Raw genomic sequence first — 24,739 nt, 5'->3', positions numbered from 1 at the left:
CTGCGTCAGATTAGCATTTATCTTTGGAATTATGATCTTCTTTTCATCAACTTCATGACTAAACCTCTGATGCAGTAATATGCAAGTTCAAGATTGACTAGTCTAAAGAACTTGTAAATTTCATTTTCCTCTCTTTAAGCAATGTTTCAAGGTAATATATGCAATAAAAAAGTTACTATATTTTCCTGTTTAAATTAATTTGTTAACACAATGTTTTGAGCAAGTTTAAAAATTGAGTTGTTCCAATACAATTTCACAAAAATAAAATAAACTGGTATATAAAATCATGAGGGGCATATACAAAATGAACAGTTTCAGTCTTTTTACCAGGGCAGAGGAGTATAAAACTAGTGGTTAAAGACTTGAGGTATGAGGTATAGGGGACCAGAGGAGCAAGTTCTTCCTACACAGATGGTTGCAAGTATACAGAATGAGCTGTCAGAAGGAGTGGTGGATGCAAATATAATTACAACATTTAAGGGACATTTAGGCAGGTACATGGATAGGAAAGCTTTAGTAGGATATGGGCCGAATGCAGGAAAATGGGACTTGCTCAGGTAGGCAGCTTGGTTGGCATGATTGAATTGATGGGTCAGTTTACCAACTGTGTAACTCTGTAAATATTACATGTATTTGATAGAAAAGTTTTAACTAGAATTTACGTGTTGATTTATTCAGACCTATTAAGTACTTTTCTGTAGCTCCTAACCTTGTGTAGGTGACCTGAATTTCATATACTACAAACATCAAAGGCAAAATCGTTTCATGTAAAATAAATCCTTTTTAGACAATACTCACCGAAATAATTTGTGTTTTCCTTCTGAGTCAAATTTATCAATGTTCTGCTGGAATAGCTTCAGGCCCCATTTCCGCTAAAACATTGAAAAGGCAATAAGAATCATGAAGCATCACAAAAAAAAACCATTCAATCCATGTTATTTCTGTCAACTCTTTAAAAGAGCTTAATTCCTTATTTGCTCCCCGTGGCCAACTACACTTCACTCCTTCAAGTGTCTATTCCCTTTTGAAAATTACTGTAAGCCTAATATCCAAAATCCTGCTGTTCAAAAAATAGGATCTGTCCAAAAACTAAACAGTTCTGGAAATTTGCCTAGCTGTAATGGCTTCAGGGTTCACTAAAGTTTTCAGAATTGCACTGGTTGGGTTACTATGCCACAGGTCAGTCAAACTTGGCTCAAAATTTCCATCCTTACTTTGGAAACAGATAACAGGAACAATAAAAAATAAGCTTACACAATCTTGATATTTACGCCATAGGAAAATCCAAAATCTGGCGTGGTATCAGTAAAAAAAGGTGCCAGATTTTACATATTAGATCAGTATCCAGTCCTCCAGGCAGTGAAGCTTTGAACACCACTGTGTTAAAACATAAATTCCTCATGTTACTCTGGTTCTTTTACCCTAAATCTACGTCTTCTCCCTTACCAGAAACAGTCCTTCTTATTTAATCTGTCAGAATCAGTTATTATTTTATTTTAAAGCCAAGAACTTTCACAGTTGGGAGGAGAATAACCTAGTATGCTGACATGACTCATTCCTGCTAAGTATTTATTTATTTAGAGATACAGCATGGAGAAAGCCCTTCCAGCCCTTTTGAGATGCACCACAGCAACTCGCCGATTTAACCCTAGCCTAATTTACAGACAATTTACAAGAACCAATTAACCTACTAACTAGTGGGACTTTAGACTGTGGGAGGAAACCAGAGCACCCGGAGGAAACCCACAAGTTCACGGGAGGACTACAAGCCTAGTTTCCGTTTTTTGTTAAGAAAGCACTACATTTTATAAAAGCAGCCTGTCATTTCATCACAGAATTTAAAAGAGGTAACCAAACAAGAACAAAGTACTGGTTTGTCTTTTAGTTTTTTTTTCCCCAAGTGTTGATTAATATAATTGCTAATGGATCCCCATTATCAATGTTAGGCTGGCTAGTCTGTAATTGCCAGTTATCCTTATAGCAAATAGGCATGTAACATTTGCAGTCTCCAATCCTCAAGCACCATTTCAACAGTTGAGGACTGTAAGATATGGAGAGATTTTCCATAATTTCCACACTTATTTCCATCCATAACTAGGATACATCCCATCTGCCCAAAATGTCTTTGATTTACAATACTGCAAATTGCTGATGTAGTGCTTAATCAATTTTTAATCCAATCCAATACCACTGTTACTTTTAATGCTTTATTAACACCCAGTTCCTTTTCTAGTGAAAAGGAATCTCCAAAAGATTGTGTCATTGGACCCTAATTTCTCTAATCCTAAATTTGATTGCCCTTTTAACTTCAAAATAACTATTATCAAAGTACATATATGTCATCATATACAACCCTGAGATTCATTTTCCTGTAGGCAAACTCAGTAGATCTATAACAGGGTCAACGAAAGATCAACCAGAGTACAGAAAAGAACAAACTGTGCAAATGCAAATATAAATAAATAACAAAAACATGAGATAAAGAGTCCTTAAAATAAGATCATTGGAGTAGTAACATTTCAGTAATGGGGCAAGTGAATGTAGTTATCCCCTTTTATTCCAGAGCCTGATGGTTAAGGAGTAAAAACTGTTCTTGAACATTATGATGTGAGGATTGAGGTTCTAGTAACTTCTACTTGATGGCAGCAGCAAGAAGACAGCATGACCTGGGTGGTGGGAATCCTGACAGTGTTTCATGTAGATGTGCTCAGTGGTTGGGAGGGCTTTACACATGATGTACTGGGCCAAATCCACCACCCTCGTAGGAATTTCCGTTTAAAGGCACTGATGTTTTCATACCAGGCTGTGTGATGTAGCCAGTCGATACACACTCTACTACACATCGACAGAAGTTTTAGTTCTTCCTGTTAGTAGATGTATATAAAAGACTTTGGGGATTTTTTTTAAAATTGGCATTGAATAAATGCACTACTCTCTTTATCTGACTTACTCAGTCTTAAATTTTCTATGCACTTCCTGTATTCAACCTGTACTTGTCATAACCTTCTCTTCTCTATTTTATATTAACCTACACATCTAGAAACTCTAACTTGATTTCCTTCAAGAAATCCTACTGAACCACATTTTCTTTATTTAAATATTAACCAATTAGCCCATTTTTAAAAAAATTCTGGTCCTTTTATTCCAGTCCAACTGACCAGATATCTTTTTAAGCTTACTTAAAGTTGGATCTCTTGTTGAATATTTTCACTGTTAATTGTTCCTTTTCTTGGAACTATATTAAACCTGATATTATAATCACTTCATATCACTTCACTTCTGGGCCACCAACCCGGTTGACCCGAAACGGCAACTCTCATTGAAAATCATCAAATATTCTCGTTTTGGCCTGCTACAGCTAAGAACCATAACTGCATCTATGATGTGTACAGTCAGTGATGAAGTTTTAATGCGACTGAACGATATATCACTGCTTAAAACAGACGAAAATAGACCAGATTGTGGCCAGCACACAGCCCCTTTAAGAAGCCACCAGCGAAAGAAGGGTAGACATGCTGGTCTGATGGTACATTTTTTTAAAATGCAGTTTTTACCTCTGAAGACCAACTATCTTGCTGGCAAACGTAGTCTCTGGTAAGTAAAGTGATGATCTCAGGGCTAGGGTACAGTATCAGATGGACATTAGGACTGCATGCGTCCTCTGTTTTACGGAATCTTGGTTAATCCCTTCCATGCTAGATGCAACAATTCGGATACAAGGGTTCACAATACATCGTCAAGATAGGTCAGTCGAGTATCTCAAAAGTACAGGTGGAGGTATTTGTCTCATATTCAACTCCTCATGACGTACCAATGTGTCAGTGACATCCCAATATTGCTCACCAGAAGTAGAATATCTTGCAATTAAATGTCAGCCATTTTACATGCTGTGGGAGATTTCAGCAATCGTTATGGTAGTGGGGTACATTCCACCTCAGGCCAATGTCAACAGGCTCTAGAGGGACTGAGCAATGTAATCAACAGGCATGATGCCTTCCCCATCATTTGGGAAGATTTTAACCAAGTCAGCCTGATAAAGTTACTAAGTAATTATCAACAAATCACCTGTAGTACCAAAAGACATAGCACACCGGACCACTGTTACACCAAGATCAAGAGTGCCTACCGTGCTATCCCACGCTCATATTTTGGCAAGTTTGACCACCTGGCTGTACTTCTACTCCCTGAGTATAGGCAGAGACCGAAGACTGCAGCACTAAAAGTGAAGAGCAAGCAGGTATAGACAAGGGAAGCACAGAAGCTTTGAATCGGTGGACTAGACTGTGTTCAGGGAGTCAGCTTTGAGCCTGGATGAGTATGCTACAGTTGTCACCGACTTCATTAAAACCTGTATGGATGAGTGTGCCTATGAAAACTTACTCTACATTCCCAAACCACAAGCTGTAGATGAACCAGGAGGATCATAGTCTACTGAGGGCTAGGTCTGTGGCATTTAGGTCTGGTGATCCAGGTCTGTATAAGAAAATCAGGTACGACTTGAGGAGGGCTATTTCAAGCCCCCAAGAAACAATTTCGGGAGAGGTTAGAGGCAATATCGGATGTACAAACATCATAAACAGCAGACACAAGAAAATCTGCAGATGCTGGAAATTCAAGCAACACACACAAAATGCTGGTGGGACGCCGCAAGCCAGGCAGCATCTATAGGAAGAAGTTAGTCCTGACGAAGGGTCTCGGCCCGAAACGTCGACTGTACTTCTTCCTATAGATGCTGCCTGGCCTGCTGCGTCCCACCAAGCATTTTGTGTGTGTTGCTTGACCATAAGCAGCAGGGATGCTTCACTACCAGTTAAGCTCAATGCCCTTTATGCTCACTCTGAAAAGGAGAATAAAACCACAGTTATGAGGATTGCTATAGCATTCGATGACCCTGTGACCTCTGTCTCAGAGGGTGAACTTTCGCAAGGAGTACCTGGTAAGGCTCCGAAAACCTGTGCCAACCAAATGGCGGGGGTATTCAAAGACATTTCAATCTCTCACTGAGTGGTGTCGCAGCAACAACCTTGCACTTCAATGCCAGGAAGATACAGTCACAAGTTCCCACCTGCTTCAAATTATATCAGTGCCTAAGAAGAGAAGCGTGAGCTGCCTCACGACTGTTGTCCAATAGCACTTACAACTGCGGTGATGAAATGCATTGGAAGATTGGTTATGGCTGGAATCAACAACTGCTCAGGAAGGATCTGGACCCACTGCAATTTGACTATTGCCACAATAGGTCTTCAGCAAATGCAATCTCAATGGCTCAACATGCAGATTTGGATCACTTGGTCACTGCAAATACATATGTCAGGATGCTGTTATTGACTGTAGCTCAGCACTTAACACCATAATTCCTACAGTCCTGATCGAAAAGCCTCAGAACCTAGCCCTTTGTACCTCCCTCTGCAACTGGACTCTCAACTTACTGACCAGGAGACCACAGTCTGTGCGGATTGAAAAAAAATAGCTCCACCTCGCTGACAATCAACACTGGCGCACCACAGGGACATGTGCTTAGCCCACTGCTCTACTCTCTCTACACCCATGACTGTGTGGCTAGGCGTAGCTCAAATGCCATCTATAAATTTGCTGATGATACCACCATTGTTGGCGGAACTGAAGATGGTGACAAAGCGGCGTACAGGAGCGAGATATACCAGTTAGTTGAGTGATGTTGCAACAACAACCTGGCACTCAACGTCAACAAGACCAAAGAGCTGACTGAAGACTTCAGAAAGAGGAAAACAAGGGAACACAAATCAGTCATCATTGAGGGATCAGAAGTGGAGAGAGTGAGCAATTTCAAGATCCTGGGTGTCAATATCTTTGAGGACATAACCTGGACGCAACATATTGACGCAGCTATAAAGAAGGCAAGACAGCAGCTATATTTCATTAGGAGTTTGAGGAGATTTGGTTTGTCAACTAAAACACTCAAAAACTTCTACAATGGTACCGTGAAGAGCATTCTCACTGGCTGCATCACCGTCTGGTACGGGGTGGGGGGCTACTGCACAACATCAAAATAAGTTGCAGAAACTTGTAAAAATCGATCAGCTCCGTCATAGGTACTAGCCTCTGTAGCATCCAAGACATCTTTTAGAAGCAGTGCCTTAGGAAGGTGTGGCCACCATTTAGGATTCCCACCACCCAGGACTTGCCCTCTTCACATTGTTACCATTTGGATAAATGAAATTTCCCCATTATCAATATAGTTGTCACAACGAAGAGTTAACTTAAAATATTGCAATATTCTTCAGATAGTAATTTTATATACTGGCATTAATACATACCATATGTTTAAAAGGACAGACCGTCATTATCTTCACTAAATCCTATAAACAGAAATTTGAGGGGAAAAAATTTAAAAGTTAGCCAGAGGTATATACAATAATCCAGGATGCAATTTTTAGATGTTTATTTAAACACTGTTGTAAATTAAAGAATATGAAAAAAATTACAAACTATATACATGTATTGTGAATTACCTGTGGAACACCGAGAAAGTTTTTGATATCTAAATACTTGTGAGAAAGATTATCATCTTCAATTGTTAATAAGCAATGTTCATACAATTCCTAAAAAAAAGAAATAAATGATTCAGGGACTTGCACTGTTTACATACAGTCTTCATAAAAATACATCATGTCACGTAAGATTTTTACATGCTTCATCGTTACTTAACTAGATTTGATGGAGCAGATTAGAAGTTAGTATTAAAAGTAGTACAGATTTGTCATGTTTCAAATAGGCATTGTAAGTATGGCTGCAATGTAAATAATACTTACCAAACCTTTTGATAAAATAGATTCTTCTGTCCTGTCATAAGAATAAACAGTTATTTAATGCAGAAAAGGAAATTAAAAATGTTTTATCATTACCTACAAATTTCACTTAAGTTATATACAAAATATCAAAATTCCTCAGTATTGCATTCATTAAAATGAAAGCTGTTGACAAAGTAACTCAATTTCAATAATAGGGAGGCATGGGATCCAAGGGGACATTGCTTTGTGGATCCAAAACCGGCTTGCCCACAGAAGGCAAAGAGTAGTTGTAGACGGGTCATATTCTGCATGGAGGTCAGTCACCAGTGGTGTGACTCAGGGATCTGTTCTGGGACCCCTACTCTTCGTGATTTTTATAAATGACCTGGATGAAGAAGTGGAGGGATGGGTTAGTAAATTTGATGATGACACAAAGGTTGGAGGTGATGTGGATAGAGTGGAGGGCTATCAGAGGTTACAGCAGGATATTGATAGGATGCAAAACTGGGCTGAGAAGTGGCAGATGGAGTTCAACCCAGATAAGTGTGAGATGGTTCATTTTGGTAGGTCAAATATGATGGCAGAATATAGACTCTTGACAGTGTGGAGGATCAGAGGGATCTTGGGGTCTGAGTCCACGGGGCACTCAAAACTGCTGCGCAGGTTGATTGTGGTTAAAAAAGCTTACGGTGCATTGGCCTTCATCAATCATGGAATTGAGTTTAGGAGCTGAGAGGTAATGTTGCAACTATATAGGACCCTAGTCAGACCCCACTTGGAGTACAATGCCCAGTTCTGGTTGCCTCACTACAGGAAGGACGTGGAAACCATAAAAAGGGTGCAGAGGAGATTTACAAGGATGTTGCCTGGATTGGGGAGCATGCCTTATGAGAACAGGTTGACTGAACTTGGCCTTTTTTCCTTGGAGCAACGTTGGATGAGAGGTGACCTGATAGAGGTGTATAAGATGATGAGAGGCACTGATTGTGTGGATAGTCAGAGGCTTTTTCCCAGGGCTGGAATGGCTAGCACGAGAGGGCACAGTTTTAAGGTGCTTGGAAGTAGGTACAGAGATGTCAGGGATAAGTTTTTTTTTTATACACAGAGAGTGGCGAGAGCATGGAATGGGCTGCTGCTGACGGTGGTGGAGGCGGATATGATGGGGTCTTTTAAGAGACTCCTGGACAGGTATACGGAGCTCAGAAAAATAGAGGGCTATGGGTAATCCTAGGTAATTTCTCACGTAAGGACGTGTTCGGCACAGCTTTCTGGGCTGAAGGGCTTGTATTGTGCTGTAGGTTTTCTATGTTCTATGTCCTATAATGAATGATCTTACTCTCTCCTTACAAACTATATATATTGGCTGATTGGTAGGAGGCAGCGAGTGGGAATAAAAGGATCCTTTCCTGGTTGGCTGCCAGTGATTAGTGGTGTTCCACAGGGGGTCGGTGTTGGGACCACTTCTTTTCATGCAGTTAATTGGGAACAATTCTGTCTTTGACTACCGGCACTACATCAGCTGATAACTGTACTCACCACTGAAAGTTCAGCTCCAATAACCAAATATGCAGAGAATAATAAATTTAATACTGACTGCCAAAGCCTAATTCCTCACCTAACAATTTCAAGAAGACAATAAAAGGATATACATCTCTTCTGACTTGGGATATTACATTAAAACCCACACAAAAAACATACATTCAAATACTATAATAGGTGCAATAGTACGCAAGGTAGACAAAATGTATTTAGTTAACTTACCTGTTTATCAATGCAGATACATATTCCAAATTGAACATTAGTAGATATTCAGGGCTGCAAGGCAGAGATTTCATTTGTATCAGTTACAAACAAAAAACAAAAAGGTACATTAACATCTCAAATTATTCACCTAAAAATTAACAATTTTAAATTTCCTTAATTCCCTACTACTTTACCGTTATTTAAAAAAAGTTAAAATCACATTATTTCAATAATCTTTTGTCCGTGTGTCCTCTTTATCCTGGAACCAGACTCACAGATTTTCTTAGTTCTTTTGCACCTGCACCATGCAAGGCTGATTGTGGAGCACATCTTTGGCCTCAAGGGCTACTGAGTCTCCCAGTGGTAGACCACAAACAGAACATGTTCACTCCCCATGCATGAACATGCAATAGCCAATTAGAAATTCTATAAGAATTAATATGCCTTTACAGGCACCAACAGCTTCTAAGTAGGTGTCCTTTGAAGACAGACCGAATAGAATGAGGCTAACTGGAGTTTTGTAGAATGTCAATACTTTATGAGATGTTATATCAGAGGCAACTGTGGAAAGTAAAAGCTGATAGTATAGGAGATAACCTGTTGGGGTAGATGGTAGATTGGCTAGTTAAGAGGGAAAAGAGATTAAGCATAAATGGGTTTTTCCACTGTTTAGAAGATGTAACAAGCACAGGGACTGGAGCCTTATCGGTTTACAATGTAATGCCTTGGGTGAAGACACAAGAAAAATGACTGCTGAATTTACTCATGTCAAAGTTAACTAGAAAGGTAAACTGAGAAAAAGACATAAGGTTACAAAGGGATAGAAATTGTTTAAGTATGGACAAAGAACTACCAAATAATAGATAAATTGAAAAACTACGAAATTGTCTGTTCTGGCAGGTAAAATAAAAAGCATATTATCTAAACGGCAAGTGTTCTGAGGTACAAAAACTCTGGGTGTCCCAGCACATGTGTCACAAAAGACTCAGACCACAAAACCAAAAGACATAGGAACAGAAATAGACCATCTGGCCCATTGAATATGATCCATCAATTGATCATGGTTGATTTATTTTCCCTTTCAACCCCATTCTCAAGCTTTCTCTCTGAGGCCTTTGATGCCCTTACTAATCAACTAATCAAGAACTATCAACCTCTGCTTTAAATAAACCCAATAACTTGACCTCCACAGCCATATGTGTCAATGAATTCCACAAATTCACTTAGTACATGGGTAAGACAAGTAATTAACCTAACAAGGAAGTCACTGTTTATTGCTAGGGAATTTAAATAGAAAAATATGGAGGTTATGCCCCAATTGTATAGGCATTGGTGAGACGACAACTGGAGAACTGTGTGCAACATATTCTCCTTATTCATGGAGGGATGTTAATGTGTTGGAACCAGTTCAGAAAAGGTTTCCGAGACAACTACTTTGAATGGGCTGTGGCCTCATGAGGAAAGATTAAACATCAGATTTGCACCTGCTGATGTCTAAGAATGAGAGGTTACTTGATTGAAAAGATCCTGAGTGTCTTACATAGAACAATATAGCACTGGAGCAGGCCCTTCAGCCTTCCATCTCTGCACCAACCATGCAGCCAGTCTAAACTAGTCCTATCTGCCTACACATGGTCCATACCCCTCTCATACCTGCCTGTTCATGTGCCTGTCTAAAGGCTTCTTAAAAATTGTTATTACGTCCAATTCCATCATCTCTCCTGGCAGCACATTCCAGGTACCCTCCACCATCTATATAAAATCAAAAAAACTAAACAAAATCTTGTTTAAACTTTCCCCTACTCATGTTAAACCTATGCCTTCTAAAATTCGACTTTTCCATCCTGGGACAACGACTGACCATCGACCCTTCTGGAACAAGGTTTTACTGTATTACAATAAGACCTTATGATTTAAGACAGAAATTATACTAAGTAGGGTGTGTCTTGTCTTTGTAACTCTCCTCCTCAAAGGGCACTGGAAACAAATATTTTGAAATATTTTAGAGGCATTGATTAAGTAACAAGCTGAAAAATTACTATGAATAGTTGGGAATGCAGGGGTGATATTATAATCAGATGAGCTAGATACAAGGGGGGAGGGGAACTAGAGTGTAGGAACAGATGAAGGGGAGAAGGAAGAAAAAGAAATAGTAAAGTTGTTTGTACCGTTAGTGATAAACAGAGAGTAAGAGGTGGAAAATTCCTGAAATGCATTTATTTTAATGTTAGGAGCATTATAAAAAAGGTGGAAGAGCTTAAAGCATGGATTGATACCTGAAAGTATGATGTGGCAGCTATTAGTGAAACATGGTTACAGGAGGGGTGTGATTGGCAACTAAATATTCCTGGATTTCATTGCTTCAGGCGTGATAGAATTGGAAGGACAAGAGGGGGAGGTGTTGCATTGCTTGTCAGAGAAAATATTACAGCGGTGCTCTGGCAGGATAGATTAGAGGGCTCGTCTAGAGAGGCTATTTGGGTGGGAATTGAGGAATGGGAAAGGTGTAGTAACACTTATAGAGATGTATTATAGACCAACAAATGGGGAGCAAGAATTGGAGGAGCAAATTTGTAAGGAGATAGCAGATATTTGTAGTAAGCACAAGGTTGTCATTGTAGGAGATTTTAATTTTCCACACATAGACTGGGAAGCCCATACTGTAAGAGGGCTGGATGGTTTAGAGATTGTAAAATGTGTGCAGTATAGTTTTTTGCAGCAATACATAGAGGAGGGGGAGTGTTGGATCTCCTGTTAGGGAATGAGATAGGTCAGCTGACAGAGGTTTGTGTTGGGGAGCACTTCGGGTCCAGTGATCACAATGCCATTAGTTTCAATATAATTATGGAGAAGGATAGGCCTGGACCCAGGGTTGAGATTTTTGATTGGAGAAAGGCTAACTTTAAGGAGATGCGAAAGGATTCAGAAGGAGTGGATTGGGACATCTTGTTTTATGGGAAGAATGTAATAGAAAAATGGAGGTCATTTAAAGGTGAAATTTTGAGGGTACAGAATCTTTATGTTCCTGTTAGGTTGAAAAGAAAGGTTAAAAGTTTGAGAGAGCCATGGTTTTCAAGGGATATTGGAAACTTGGTCCAGAAAAAGAGAGATATCTATAATAAATATAGGCAGCATGGAGTAAATGAGGTGCTCGAGGAATATATAGAATGTAAAAAGAATCTTAAAGAAATTAGAAAAGCTAGAAGATATGAGGTTGCTTTGGCAAGTAAGGTGAAAATAAATCCAAAGGGTTTCTACAGTTATATTAATAGCAAAAGGATAGTGAGGGATAAAATTGGTCCCTTAGAGAATCAGAGTGGACAGCTATGTGTGGAGCCAAAAGAGATGGGGGAGATTCTGAACAATTTCTTTTCTTCGGTATTCACTAAGGAGAAGGATATTGAATTGTGTAAGGTAAGGGAAACAGGCAGGGAAGTTATGGAAACTATGATGATTAAAAAAGAGGAAGTACTGGCACTTTTATGGAATATAAAAGTGGATAAGTCTCCAGGTCCTGACAGGATATTCCCCAGGAACTTGAGGGAAGTTGGTGTGGAAATAACAGGGGCTCTGACAGAAATAGTTCAAATGTCATTAGAAATGGGGATGGTGCTGGAGGATTGGCGTATTGCTCATGTTGTTCCATTGTTTAAAAAGGGTCCTGAGAGTAAACCTAGCAATTATTGGCCTGTGAGTTTGACGTCTGTGGTGGGTAAATTGATGGAAAGTAGTCTTAGAGATGGTATATATAATTATCTGGATAGACAAGGTCTGATTAGGAACAGTCAACATGGATTTTAAGGTCACGTTTGACAAATCTTATTGAATTTTTTGAAGAGGTTACTAGGAAAGTTGGTGAGGGTAAAGTGGTGGATGTTGTCTATATGGACTTCAGTAAGGCCTTTCACAAGGTTCCACACGGAAGGTTAGTTAGGAAGGTTAAATCATTAGGTATTAATATTGAAGTAGTAAAATGGATTCAGCAGTGGCTGGATGGGAGACGCCAGAGAGTAGTGGTGGATAACTGTTTGTCAGATTGGAGGCCGGTGACTAGTGGTGTGCCTCAGGGATCTGTACTAGGTCCAGTATTGTTTGTCATATACATTAATGATCTGGATGATGGGGTGGTAAATTGGATGAGTAAGTATGCAGATGATATCAAGATAGGTGGAGTTATGGATAATGAAGTAGGTTTTCAAAGCTTGCCGAGAGATTTAGGCCAGTTAGAAGAGTGGGCTGAAAGATGGCAGATGGAGCTTAATGCTGATAAATGTGAGGTGCTGCATTTTGGTAGGGCTAATCAAAATAGGATATACATGGTAAATGGTAGGGCATTGAAGAATGCAGTAAAACAGAGGGATCTAGGAATAATGGTGCATAGTTCCCTGAAGGTGGAATTTCATGTGGATAGGGTGGTGAAGAAAGCTTCTGGTATGCTGGCCTTTATTAATTGAGTATAGGAGTTGGGATGTAATGCTGAAATTGTACAAGGCATTGGTAAGGCCAAATTTGGAGTATGGTGTACAGTTCTGATCACCGAATTATAGGAAAGATGTCAATAAAATTGAGAGAGTACAGAGAAGATTTACTAGAATGTTACCCGGATTTCATCACCTAAGTTACAGAGAAAGGTTGAACAAATTGGATCTTTATTCTCTGGAGCGTAGAAGGTTGAGGGGGGACTTGATAGAGGTATTTAAAATTATGAGGGGGATAGATAGAGTTGATGTGGATAGGCTTTTTCCATTGAGAGTAGGGGAGATTCAAACAAGAGGACATGAGTTGAGAGTCAAAGGGCAAAAGTTTAGGGGTAACATGAGGGGTAACTTCTTTACTCAGAGAGTGGTAGCTGTGTGGAACAAGCTTCCAGCAGAAGTGGTTAATGCAGGTTCGATGTTGTCATTTAATCATTTAAAGTTAAATTGGATAGCTATATGGACAGGAAAGGAATGGAGGAATATGGGCTGAGTGCAGGTCGGTGGGACTAGGTCAGAGTAAGCGTTCGGCACAGACTAGAAAGGCCGATATGGCCTGTTTCCATGCTGTAATTGTTATATGGTTATATGAGCACAATCTGATTAAGTACTGGAGCAGACTTGACCCACTCCTACTCCTAACTCACAGTTTCTTATATTTCACTAAAACATAAATGATCCTGAGAGGATCTAGAGAAGTCTTTGCTTTGGTTGTAGACTAGAAATGCAGCTTGTGGTATCAGAATAATGAACTGACCACTTAAGACTATTACTGGGAAATTTTTCTCCCCTGTGTTCTTTACCACAGACAGCTGTAAATGCTTATTTGCTAAGTATAGGCTAAGTAAGATTGAAATTGACAAATTTAAAAACAATGAATTGCAGTATGCAGATAGGACAGGAAAGGGAACTTGAAGCACAGGATGAGCTACGATTTTAGAAGTAAGCTGGAGGGCTTTTGCCTTGCAATTGCTTCTATTTTTGATGCAAGTACAGAATTTCACTTACATGAACAAAGAACAGACAGGTTAAAAAAACTTTGCACTGTGAAACACTACTATTGTAATAAAATATTCTATGTTACCCATTTTAGATTAATAGAGGAATCACACAAGTTGAGCTTGTCCTGATACAATCACATAGATGCCAAGGCCAAGAAAGCTCACCAATGCCTGTACTTCCATAGGAGGCTAAAGAAATTTGGCATGTCCCCGTTAAGCTATATCAATTTTTATTGATACACCCAAGAACAGGGGTCCCCAACCTTTTTTGCACCGCGGACTGGTTTAATATTGACAATATTCTTGCGGACCTGCCGACCCGTTGGGGGGGCGGGGGGGAGATGTTCAAGTAGGGTTAAACTCACCTCAACATGACTTTTACAGTTAGGGTTGCCAACTTTCTCAGTCCCAAATAAGGGACAAAAGTAGCAGTCAAATCCCGGGACACTTTACCCCACTGGACTCTCTGACGGTGGTGTCTGACAAGAGGATGCTGTCTAAGTTGCATGCCATCTTGGACAATGTCTCCCATCCACTACATAATGGACTGGTTGGGCACAGGAGTACATTCAGCCAGAGACTCATTCCACCCAGATGTGACACTGAGCGTCACAGGAAGTCATTCCTGCCTGTGGCTATCAAACTTTACAACTCTTCCCTTGGAGGGTCAAACACCCTAAGCCAATAGGCTAGTCCTGGACTTATTTCCTGGCACTTACATATTACTATTTAATTATTTTTGGTTTTATATTGCTTTATTTATACTCTATTCTTGGTTGGTGCAACTGTAACGAAAACCAATTTCCCTCGGGATCAATAAAGTATGACTATGAAAGACTACCATGACCATGAAGCCTTGCGCGGGCACCTGCGTGCGCATGCGTGACGTCCGCATGCACGTACGTGCCGACTCCCCCCCGCCACAAATTGCTTTTGCCTTCATCTTCCCGACTACACTGTACATACATTATTTCTACTTTATATAGGCTATGTATTTATCATATCATGCCTGCTTTTACTATATGTTAGTGTTATTTTTGGTTTTATGTGTTATTTTGGTATGATTTGGTAGATTATTTTTTGGGTCTGGGAACGCTCAAAAACTTTGCCCATATAAATTAATGGTAGTTGCTTCTTCGCTTCATGCCATTTCGGCACGAAAGGTTTCATAGGAACGCTGTACCTTAGCGGGGGAAATACGGGACAAGGGCGGTCCCGTATGGGACAAACCAATTTAGCCCAATATACGGAATGTCCCAGCAAATACAGGACAGTTGGCAACCCTATGTTCAAGTTCAACAGTGACAGGGAATGAGGAAAGGTGCAGCTGACTCATATCATTTCCTCGCAGCCCGGTAGCACATGCTCTGCGGCCCGGTGGTTGGGGACTGCTGCCCTAGAAAACATACAGTCTGGATGAGGAACAGCTTGATATGGCAAATGAGGTCCTGCACATGACCTCAAGAAACTGCAAAGTTCCCTGTCTATACTTCTTGCTGCTTCAGTAAATCAGGGAGCATAATCAAAGACCCCACCCATCGCAGACATCCTTTCTCCTTCCCTCCTCCACTGGGCAGAAGATACAAAAGCCTGAAAGCGTACAGCACTAGGCTCAATGACAGCTCTAACCCAAAATTATAAGACTATTAAATGATTCTTTAGTATGATAAATGGACTGTTGAACTCACTGTGATCTTACACTTTACTGTTTACCCGCACTACACTTCTTCTGTAGCTGTTACACCTTAATCTATATTATCATTTTACCTTATTCTAGCTCAACACATTGTGTAATGAATTATCTGTATGAACTGTATGTAAGACAAGCTTTTCACTTCCATTAAGAAGGGGACGCGTTCAGGCACAGCGGCCTCTTTGCTGCAGTCCAGGAGAGGAAAGGCAGAGGCAGTGTAGCATGGCATCCATGCTCGACTGGGGACTGGCTTCTCCCGTCTGTGCTGTCCTACAGTGTTCGATCAGTGGAATGACAGGCTGGATTGCAAGCATATGTTTGCACACTGCTGGGAACTGCACCTTCAACTTGAGGGACATGTTGCTCAGGACTTGAGCTATATATATTTTCTTTGGTGTGACTGTGTGCGCCTGCTATTTTGTGTGTTGAATCATAATTAAACTTGAATTTGATTTGTAACTTGGTAGATGTGACACAAATAAACCAATTCCAATTACAAGTTCCTACAAAAGAGAATTTTCAAACTGGTGATATTGTAGGGTTGGGTCTTAAATTCAAGAGAGCAGCTTAAGAGCGCAACAATTACATTAATTTTGACAAATCTTCATAAATTGTTGTCAACAAAAAGCACTAAGATTCTAAAGCTGCAGCATGCCCCATCATTCTCAAGAATATTGTTCTCAACATTGGACCCTCATCTCCACACACCTGTATACAGCTGGAAATTGATCGATACCAATATGCTGAACAAATAAAAGATATGCCAAGCTTGCCAGTGAATTGGTTGGGTATTTTACATCTTCTTTCAGAGGGTTAATCTCCTGCAATTTCTTTCTGGACTTCAACAACTGATGAACCATCAGTGCAGGAAGTGATTCACCAATTGCCACCAACAAAACCTGCAAGAGATGATGGCACTCATTTCACTGTAAATAAAATTCTTCATTAAATTCATATACAAGTTGATACATGAAAATATTTGGTCTCAGTGATTTAATTCAGGAACTGATTCCTCAACCTAACTTTGCAGTCAAAAATGAACTGTGCTATATCATTTTTGGCAGATCTTCATAAATTGTTGCATCGTGCTCTGCAAAGATAAGCTTTCTTTCTCAAATCCTCACTTATTTTAGCTCAAATGAAAAATAATATGTTTCTTGAATCCTGCACTCTAGAGATAGAATTCATTCAATTACAAATCTGAAAGTTTGTCTGCCACTCAGCTCAAGGCATAGCCGTTCTGTTTACATCCCTGACGATCAGCATTCATTTAGCTTTCAAACTGCACCATCTGTGCATTCCATGGAGACAGGATGAGTTATTAGAGGAATCTTGAAAATTTACAGGTTATATGCCTTTATTTCACCTCTTCTTAAAACATTGAAGATCTTTCCAACACCTCCAACCTCTTGAAATGCAAACTTTCTATGTGGAATACAAGAACCAGCTCAAAATTTTCAAACAGAAATTTGACTATAACCCACACAAGGTGTATACAAAACCAACTGGATATTAACTGAACTCCATATTAGCACTTAGTTCGCAATTATGATTAGTGCAATCAAGATATTTTCATTCAAGTACAACTCAATGATAAGATAAAAATATTATGAACCATTTTACGAACCATCTGACATCAAGTAAATACTTAAGAGGCTTAAGTTAATTCCATTGCAAACACAGATGAACGGCCTGAGTGAATTACTGTGTGAATTAAACAAGAGGGGACAAATTAAACTTACGACAGTTTCCGCAGCAAAAGCTCTTAATGAATTGCCTTCAATCTCGTCGGTTAATGGCTGTAACTGTGCTGAGAGTAGTGGGTATTCCAAACTTTTCATAAAGCTATCATCAATTGCAAAAAGACCAATTAGGTTACGCACAGATTAATTTACCTGACAGCACAGATAAAGAATGTAAACCATCCAATTGAAAATTAAGTACCTACAATTTGAGTAGTTCCTCCTTCAGTTCGTAATAGGAAGGATCTCTCATGGAATTTGTTGTTTGAGTCACTTCATCCACAAATGGTTTAACAAATGAGCTAATGGCCATATAGCACTTGCAAAGCTCATAATCATCCTGATAATGTTGCTCATCATTAATAGGTACTGGTAGTGTGGAGAGTTGGCTCTGAATGGTTGCAAGAGACAATCCCACAGAATATGCCTTTTTGTGTTTCATTTTTAATAGCACTGGGGAAAGAAGCGTCATTGTTAGACTGTTGAAATTAAAACTCCCTTAAAAATGGAATTGCTTATAGTTTAAGGTGCAGTTAACACGAGGAAAACAAATGTAAGAGCTAACATATTGAAAATCTCAATTAAGAAATACTTAAATAAATGAAAATTAATCAATTTGCAATATAATGGCCAAAATTTTGTGACTGTAATGGAACTGTCAGCATTCACCATGGAAACACTACAAAACAGTCTCAGGAACTTCAAGAGTTAAGCACATAAGACCATAAGATATTGGAGCAGAATTAGGCCATAGGCCTATCAAGTCTGCTCTGCCATTTCATCATGGCTGATGCATTTTTTTCTTCTCAGCCCCAATCTCCTGCCTTCTCTTTGTATCCCTTCATGCCCTGACAAATTAAGAACCTATCACTCTCTGCCTCGAATATACGTAAAGATTTCCCCTCCACAGCTGCCTGTGGCAAAGAATTCAACAGATTCACCACTCTGGCTGAAGAAATTCCTCCTCATCTCTGCTCTACAAGGATGCCCCTCTGATCTGAAGCTGTGTCATCTGGTCTTAGACTCTCTCACCATGGGAAACATCCTCTCCATATCCACTCTATCAAGGCCTTTCACCATTGAATAGGTTTCAATGAGGTCACCCCTCATTCTTCTGAATTCTGGTGAATACAGGCCCAGAGACATCAAATGCTCTTCTTATGACAAGGCGTTCAATCTTGGAATCATTTGTGAAAATCCCTTGAACCCTCTCCAGTGTCAGCACATCCCTTCTAAGACAAGGGGCCGAAAACTGCTCATAATACTCCAGGTGAGGTCTCACATATAAACTCAGCCTGCTTTGGACCCATTCCTCTGACTTAAAAATCCTCACTGCAAAATACTCTTTAAAAAAAACCTTACATTTGTTGCAAACAGCATCAGTGTGACTTTATACACACCAAACCATAACAGTAAATAAAACCATGTTAATCTCACAGAGGCATGACTGATGGAAAATCTTCTGGAGTACTAGAAGTATTCGATTTAGTAACCCCATACATTTCAATTCAGTTTTTTAGATGTTACATAAGTATTATAAGTTTTCCAGTGAATCTGGTAAATTGGAAGGGCACACAGGAAAACCAGCACAGCGAGTTTCAAGGGCACACAGGAAGTAGGGCAAAGAAGTGCAGGAAACAGGAGCCTGGCGAGTTCAAGGAAAGCAGAGAAAGCAGAACCAGGTATATATAAAGGGAGCATGGAAATCATCACTATGTGACCCAAATGCTGATTCACTGGGTTTTCTGAATAATCAGACTACAGATTACTAGATTACCTCATCATACTTCTTACTTTATTTATTACAATTTATAGGTTGTTTTATGTATTACACTGTACTACTGCCACAAAACAAATTTCATAACATAATAATCTGATCCTGATTCAGATTTTACTGTACTGTTCATTAAACTCTTTGTCCCCAAGTTAAAAATTTTGCTTTTTACATGCTGGCCCCTGAGAATTCCATACCATTAGCTCCCTAACCGATTCCGGGCATTACTTTTACCAGATTCCAGGTTTTTCTTTGAAGTAATAACGTCTGGCAGAAAGCAATGTCAGAACACAGGATAGGGACTGCTGCTTGGCAACTTTCTTTTCTATTGCTGGGGAGGGCGGCCGTTTTGCTGCTTGGCTGCAAAATCCAGATCAGCAAAAGAAACGTGTCTAACAGAAGTGGTTCTTTTATGAAATAAATTCAGATGACCTGTTATTTCCTAATATTGTAATTTCTTCTTTAGCATAGTGGAGTGAAATAACAACATCCATTAGAAACACAACAGATTTCTAAAGCTCCTGTAACTAAGATAAACTCTTTCCTTGTAATACAATATAACAGTCTTGAAGTACGTACATTGAGTAAACTAAGTACAAACTTTCAATAAAGTGAATATTAAGTGGCACCCTCAAATTACCTGTTTGAAGTGGCTGCAGGAGGAGCAAGACGGTTTTAGATATATTTTTTCCACAAGCATCCTCAATCTTTTCAAGTAAACCCAGCAGAATTTCCTTTGGGTTACTTATCTGCAAGAAAGGAGTATATCTTAGGGAAGCAAATTTGTATCAGTTTGAATGATGTTAAATTTAACCAAGAATGAGATAAATTATATTCTCAGAATTTAAGAAATAACTCTGTATTTCTTAAATTATGCCCATCACAAATTCCTTGAGAGAACATTATTTATCACGCCATCATGTGGCAACTTAATGAACTTTCACTTTATGAAATTGACTGCCAAGAGTGAGCTAAGCACTAAATTTGGGTGCTACTTCAAAGCCTAGTCCTCGCCCAAACTATCTATGACAGAAATTTACAAAAGATCTACCTGAGCATTCATAAATCTATGTTAAAGATAAAGTTATTAAAAGAGATTTATTGTACAGAGCACTCAAAATTTGCATGTCATCAAGTTCTTCACAGACTTTCTGAAATTAACAGAAATACAACTGCTAAGTAGGCACAGCAAGTTCTCAAAGCAAAATTGACTAGATAATCTTATTTTATTCGTGCTGCTCAGGCCAAGATTCTTTCTTCTTCAGATGTGCAATAGAACCAAAAAAAAATTACACTCAAACTTATAGATCCTACTCTGTATATGCTCTCTTACCTCCACAAGATGGTCTAGTATTTTCAAGCAGATCTCCCTGTCCTGCAACCGTTGCTCATCTTTCAACACACAATTAACAACAGGACCAACAAGATTCCAGCCCATGAAGTGAACAAAGTCCTGTAAGATATTAAATGCAAAGAGAAGAAACATAAAATACAATTAAAAATTAAATGGGTACAAAATATATAGATATTTCATTCTACATGTTAGGAAAAAAAGATTGTACAGTTGCCCTGGCTTTACATAATGATAGTTAATCTTTCCATCCTACCGCAAAAGATTCTATTTAAAAGTGTTTCAGAAGGGAGTTGTTAGCTTCAATCTCAATTCCAAGTTGTAGCTTTGAGTACAATCTGATTTATTCAGTACATAATCTTGACTGCACCATATTGCAATCACGAAGATGTGTTAAACTGTCACAGCTATTATTTTATAGAAAGGAAATTTTGACTTCCTTAGTTTCACAAAATAGAAATCAAATTATGCAATTTATTGGTCTTTCCTGTGTAAATTGCATAAGTAAAAATAGGGGCAATATTTCAAACATAGATCAATTTTTGAGCATAATATGTAAAATAAACCACATGTTAAATATATTTGCTTTTTCCTGCCCATGAAAAGATTTTTTTTTCCCAAACTAGGGAACACAAATAAGACACTGCCTCCTTGATCTTTTGGAAATTTTATAAGGTTAACATTTTAGTTTTGCAATCAAATTTCACTGTAATTATATGGGGTTTCTATATTTTCATGATTTCATTCATTGGTCTATCAATGAATCTATCAGTAAACAATATCTGCAACCAAAGATGTTGTTACGGTGCAATGGGAAGTGCAAAAGATTTCTTCTTAGAACTAAATATTCAAACCATTTATCACCTTTGGGCAGTCATTTAAAAAGACAAAATCAAGACTTGCTCTTCACATCAGGATTCAATGCTAGCAACTTCAATTATATTAGCTTCTTTGAATTGTGTGATATTTACTGTTTCATCACTAAAGAATTGTAGAGAAGAGCACAGAAATATACTGTTTTAGCTATTACCAAATTGTTGAACCAGCTTGTCTATAACCAGAAATTTTTTAAAAAAACAGTGCTTTTAGTTTTCTTAACTAATCTAACTTTAAAAAATGCTGTCACAAATTTTAAAAATCGAGCAATGCACCTTTTGGAGTTAACTTTACTACGTAACAAAAATAATTGGTTTAGAAGCTTTAACTACCAGAGTAAAAGTTTCAAATTACGATATACAGTAGATTCTGGTTAATTAAGCCATTGGTTAATCAGAGCAGCCTCGTATTTGCGACAGCTCTTAAACAACAAAACCTAATAGAGAAAATTGCCGGCATTCCCTTCATTTATTTGGGACACTACACCATTTAATTGGGACAGGAGACTGCTGCTTGAACATGTTCTAAAGACCATCAGTCGCATGCACTTGTGTGGCTGATAGAGACTACACCTTGCTTAGAGCAGTTTTTAAGCAGCATCAGTTGTGTCCGTGTTCAAAAAGCAGTGAGTTTTGTCACTGATAGTTGGCGAGAGATAAGCAACCAGACAATTCAGAACCGTTTTGCTCACTGCAGTTTCAAGCATTCAAGCTTGGCAATATCAGAAAAGGACGGGAGTGAAAATGAAATGATTTCACTACTTCAACAAGTTAGGAACTACAAAAAAATTGAAGATATCAATCATCTTGAATGTTGCAATGAAAATGGTTGTAATCATTGATAACGTTGTATGAAGGCAATCCACTTGGTGTCTGCACTGATCTGTTCATTGCTACACTGGATTAATTCCTCCGTCAAAAACTATTAGGAACTAATACACAGTTTTATAGTACCGCAGCATTTTAATTTGTTCTGTATTTCATTTAAATATATAATTTGTTACTCAGTTTGTCTTTTTTAAACCTTTTTAACGATTTCCATGAAACTTCAGCTAATTGAGGCAGCCGCTTAATTGGGGCAAAAATATAACGGTCCCCATGTGTCCCAATTAACCAGCATCCACTGTATATCCACGTTAATAACATATCTTACTTTTGAATGAAAATGAGATTAATGCAGGTTGAGTACCCCTTAAAAGAAAATTCAAAATCCGAAAACCTCCAAAATCCGCAACTATGATGTCACAAATGGAAAATTACACAAGGTACTGGGAAGGTTCCTAGGCAATGCACAGGTCTCTGCACACCATAGACAGTGCTGAGAAGTCATCTCACATACGTAATTAAAAGTTAGTGAAAAATGGAAAAATACTACATAAAGCAAAAAATGAGGATCTCAATCACGGATTGAAAGAGTGGATTCATCAACGGAGTGAATGTATGCCACTTAACAAAATGCTGATCATGAAACAAGCAAAGATCTATCACATATAGTCATACTTTATTAATCCCGGGGGAAATTGGTTATTTTCAACAAACTGAAAATTGAATTATGAATATTCAGCAGGCTGGTTGCAGAAGTTTAGGAAAAGGCATAGCATTATACTTTTAAAATGTTTTTAAAAACTTTACATTTAAAGTGTCTGTTGATAATGAAACAGCAGAGAAATTCATTCATAAGTTAGCCAAGATCATCACTGTTCTAAATCCAACACCAGAACAAGTCTACAATGCTGATTGTTTTTATGCCTTATATAAACCTAAAAGAAATAAAATACACATAGAAACATAGAAAACCTACTGCACAATACAGGCCCTTCGGCCCACGAACACGTACTTACTTTAGAAATTACCTAGGGTTACCCATTTTAAAGTTAAAATCTGTCCTGAGCCTTTGTGGCCCATCAGGCCGGTGCTTATGCTGGCTTCTGTGGCGTGAAGTGACTGAGAGTACGAGACTCCCCCCCTGGATAGGATGCCAGTACCCACTTTTGCCGGTACCCACTTTCAGCTGGGTGGACTAGAGCAGTGTGTGGTTAAGTGCCTTGTTCGAAGACACAACACGCTGCCTTGGCTGAGACTCGAACCCATGACCTTCAGATCGTGAGCCCAATGCCCTAACCACTTGGCCACACGCTACACACAAGGTTACCCATAGTCCTCTTTTTTTCCAAGCTCCGTGTACCGATCCAGGAGTCTTTTAAAAGACCATAAAGTATCTGCCTCCACCACCATCTCCAGCAGCCCATTCCACGCACTCACCACTCTCTGAATAAAAAAAAACTTACCCCTGACATCTCCTCTGTACCTACTTCCAAGCATCTTAAAACTGTGCCCTCTCATGTTAGCCATTTCAGCCCTGGGAAAAAGCCTCTGACTATCCACACAATCAATGCCTCTCATTATCTTATACACCTCTATCAGGTCACCTTTCATCCTCCGCCACTCCCAAGGAGAAAAGGCAAAGTTCACTCAACCTATTCTCAAAAGGCATGCTCCCCAATCCAGGCAACATCCTTGTAAATCTCCTCTGCACCCTTTCTATAGCTTCCACATCCTTCCTGTAGTGAGGTGACCAGAACTGAGCACAGTCCTCCAAGTGGGGTCTGACCAGTGTCCTATATAGCTGTAACATTACCTCTCGGCTCTTAAACTCAATCCCACAGTTGAAGGCTAATGCACCATGTGCTTAACCACACAGTCAACCTGTGCAGCAGCTTTAAGTGTCCTATGTACTCAGACCCCAAGATCCCTCTGATCCTCCACACTGCCAAGAGCCTCACCATTAATACTATATTCTGCCATCATATTTGACCGACCAAAATGAACAACCTCGCACTTATCTGGGTTGAACTCCATCTGCCACTTCTCAGCCCAGTTTTGCATCCTATCAATGTCCCGCTGTAATCTCTGACAGCCCTCCACACTATCCACATCACCCTCAACCTTTGTGTCAGCAGCAAATTTACTAACCCATCCCTCCACTTCCTCATCCAGGTCATTTATAAAAATCACGAAGAGAAGGGGGTCCCAGAACAGATTCTTGAGGCACACCACTGGTCACCAACCTCCATGCAGAACATGACTGGTCTACAACCACACTTTGCCTTCTGTGGGCAAGTCAATTCTGGACCCACAAAGCAAAGTCCCCTTGGATCCCATGCCTCCTTAGTTTCTCAATAAGCCTTGCATGGGGTAATTTATTAAATGCCTTGCTGAAATCCATACACACTACATCTACTGTTCTACCTTCATCAATGTGCTTAGTCACATCCTCAAAAAGTTCAATCAGGCTTGTAAGGCATGACCTGCCTT

General features: G+C 39.2%; 1 protein-coding gene across 2 annotated transcripts in view; it reads right to left on the bottom strand.

The window, feature by feature from the left end:
• Positions 1-24,739, bottom strand: part of glmna (glomulin, FKBP associated protein a) — a 56,558-nt gene that overhangs the window by 11,839 nt on the left and 19,980 nt on the right. For both annotated transcript variants that reach the window (XM_063064659.1, XM_063064658.1), the window contains 10 exons: positions 20,532-20,651; positions 19,839-19,947; positions 17,631-17,877; positions 17,425-17,527; positions 16,391-16,581; positions 8,532-8,585; positions 6,792-6,822; positions 6,492-6,581; positions 6,297-6,338; positions 799-872 (listed from right to left, as the gene is read on the bottom strand). In XM_063064659.1, coding sequence (XP_062920729.1) covers positions 799-872; positions 6,297-6,338; positions 6,492-6,581; positions 6,792-6,822; positions 8,532-8,585; positions 16,391-16,581; positions 17,425-17,527; positions 17,631-17,877; positions 19,839-19,947; positions 20,532-20,651 — 1,061 coding nt within the window. The remainder of the gene's footprint in view (positions 1-798; positions 873-6,296; positions 6,339-6,491; positions 6,582-6,791; positions 6,823-8,531; positions 8,586-16,390; positions 16,582-17,424; positions 17,528-17,630; positions 17,878-19,838; positions 19,948-20,531; positions 20,652-24,739) is intronic.

Source organism: Mobula hypostoma, chromosome 12, assembly GCF_963921235.1.
Source record: "Mobula hypostoma chromosome 12, sMobHyp1.1, whole genome shotgun sequence".
Classification (NCBI taxonomy): Eukaryota; Metazoa; Chordata; class Chondrichthyes; order Myliobatiformes; family Myliobatidae; genus Mobula; species Mobula hypostoma.
Note: the sequence above shows the minus strand (reverse complement) of the source record. Positions and strands in the feature narration are given on the sequence as shown.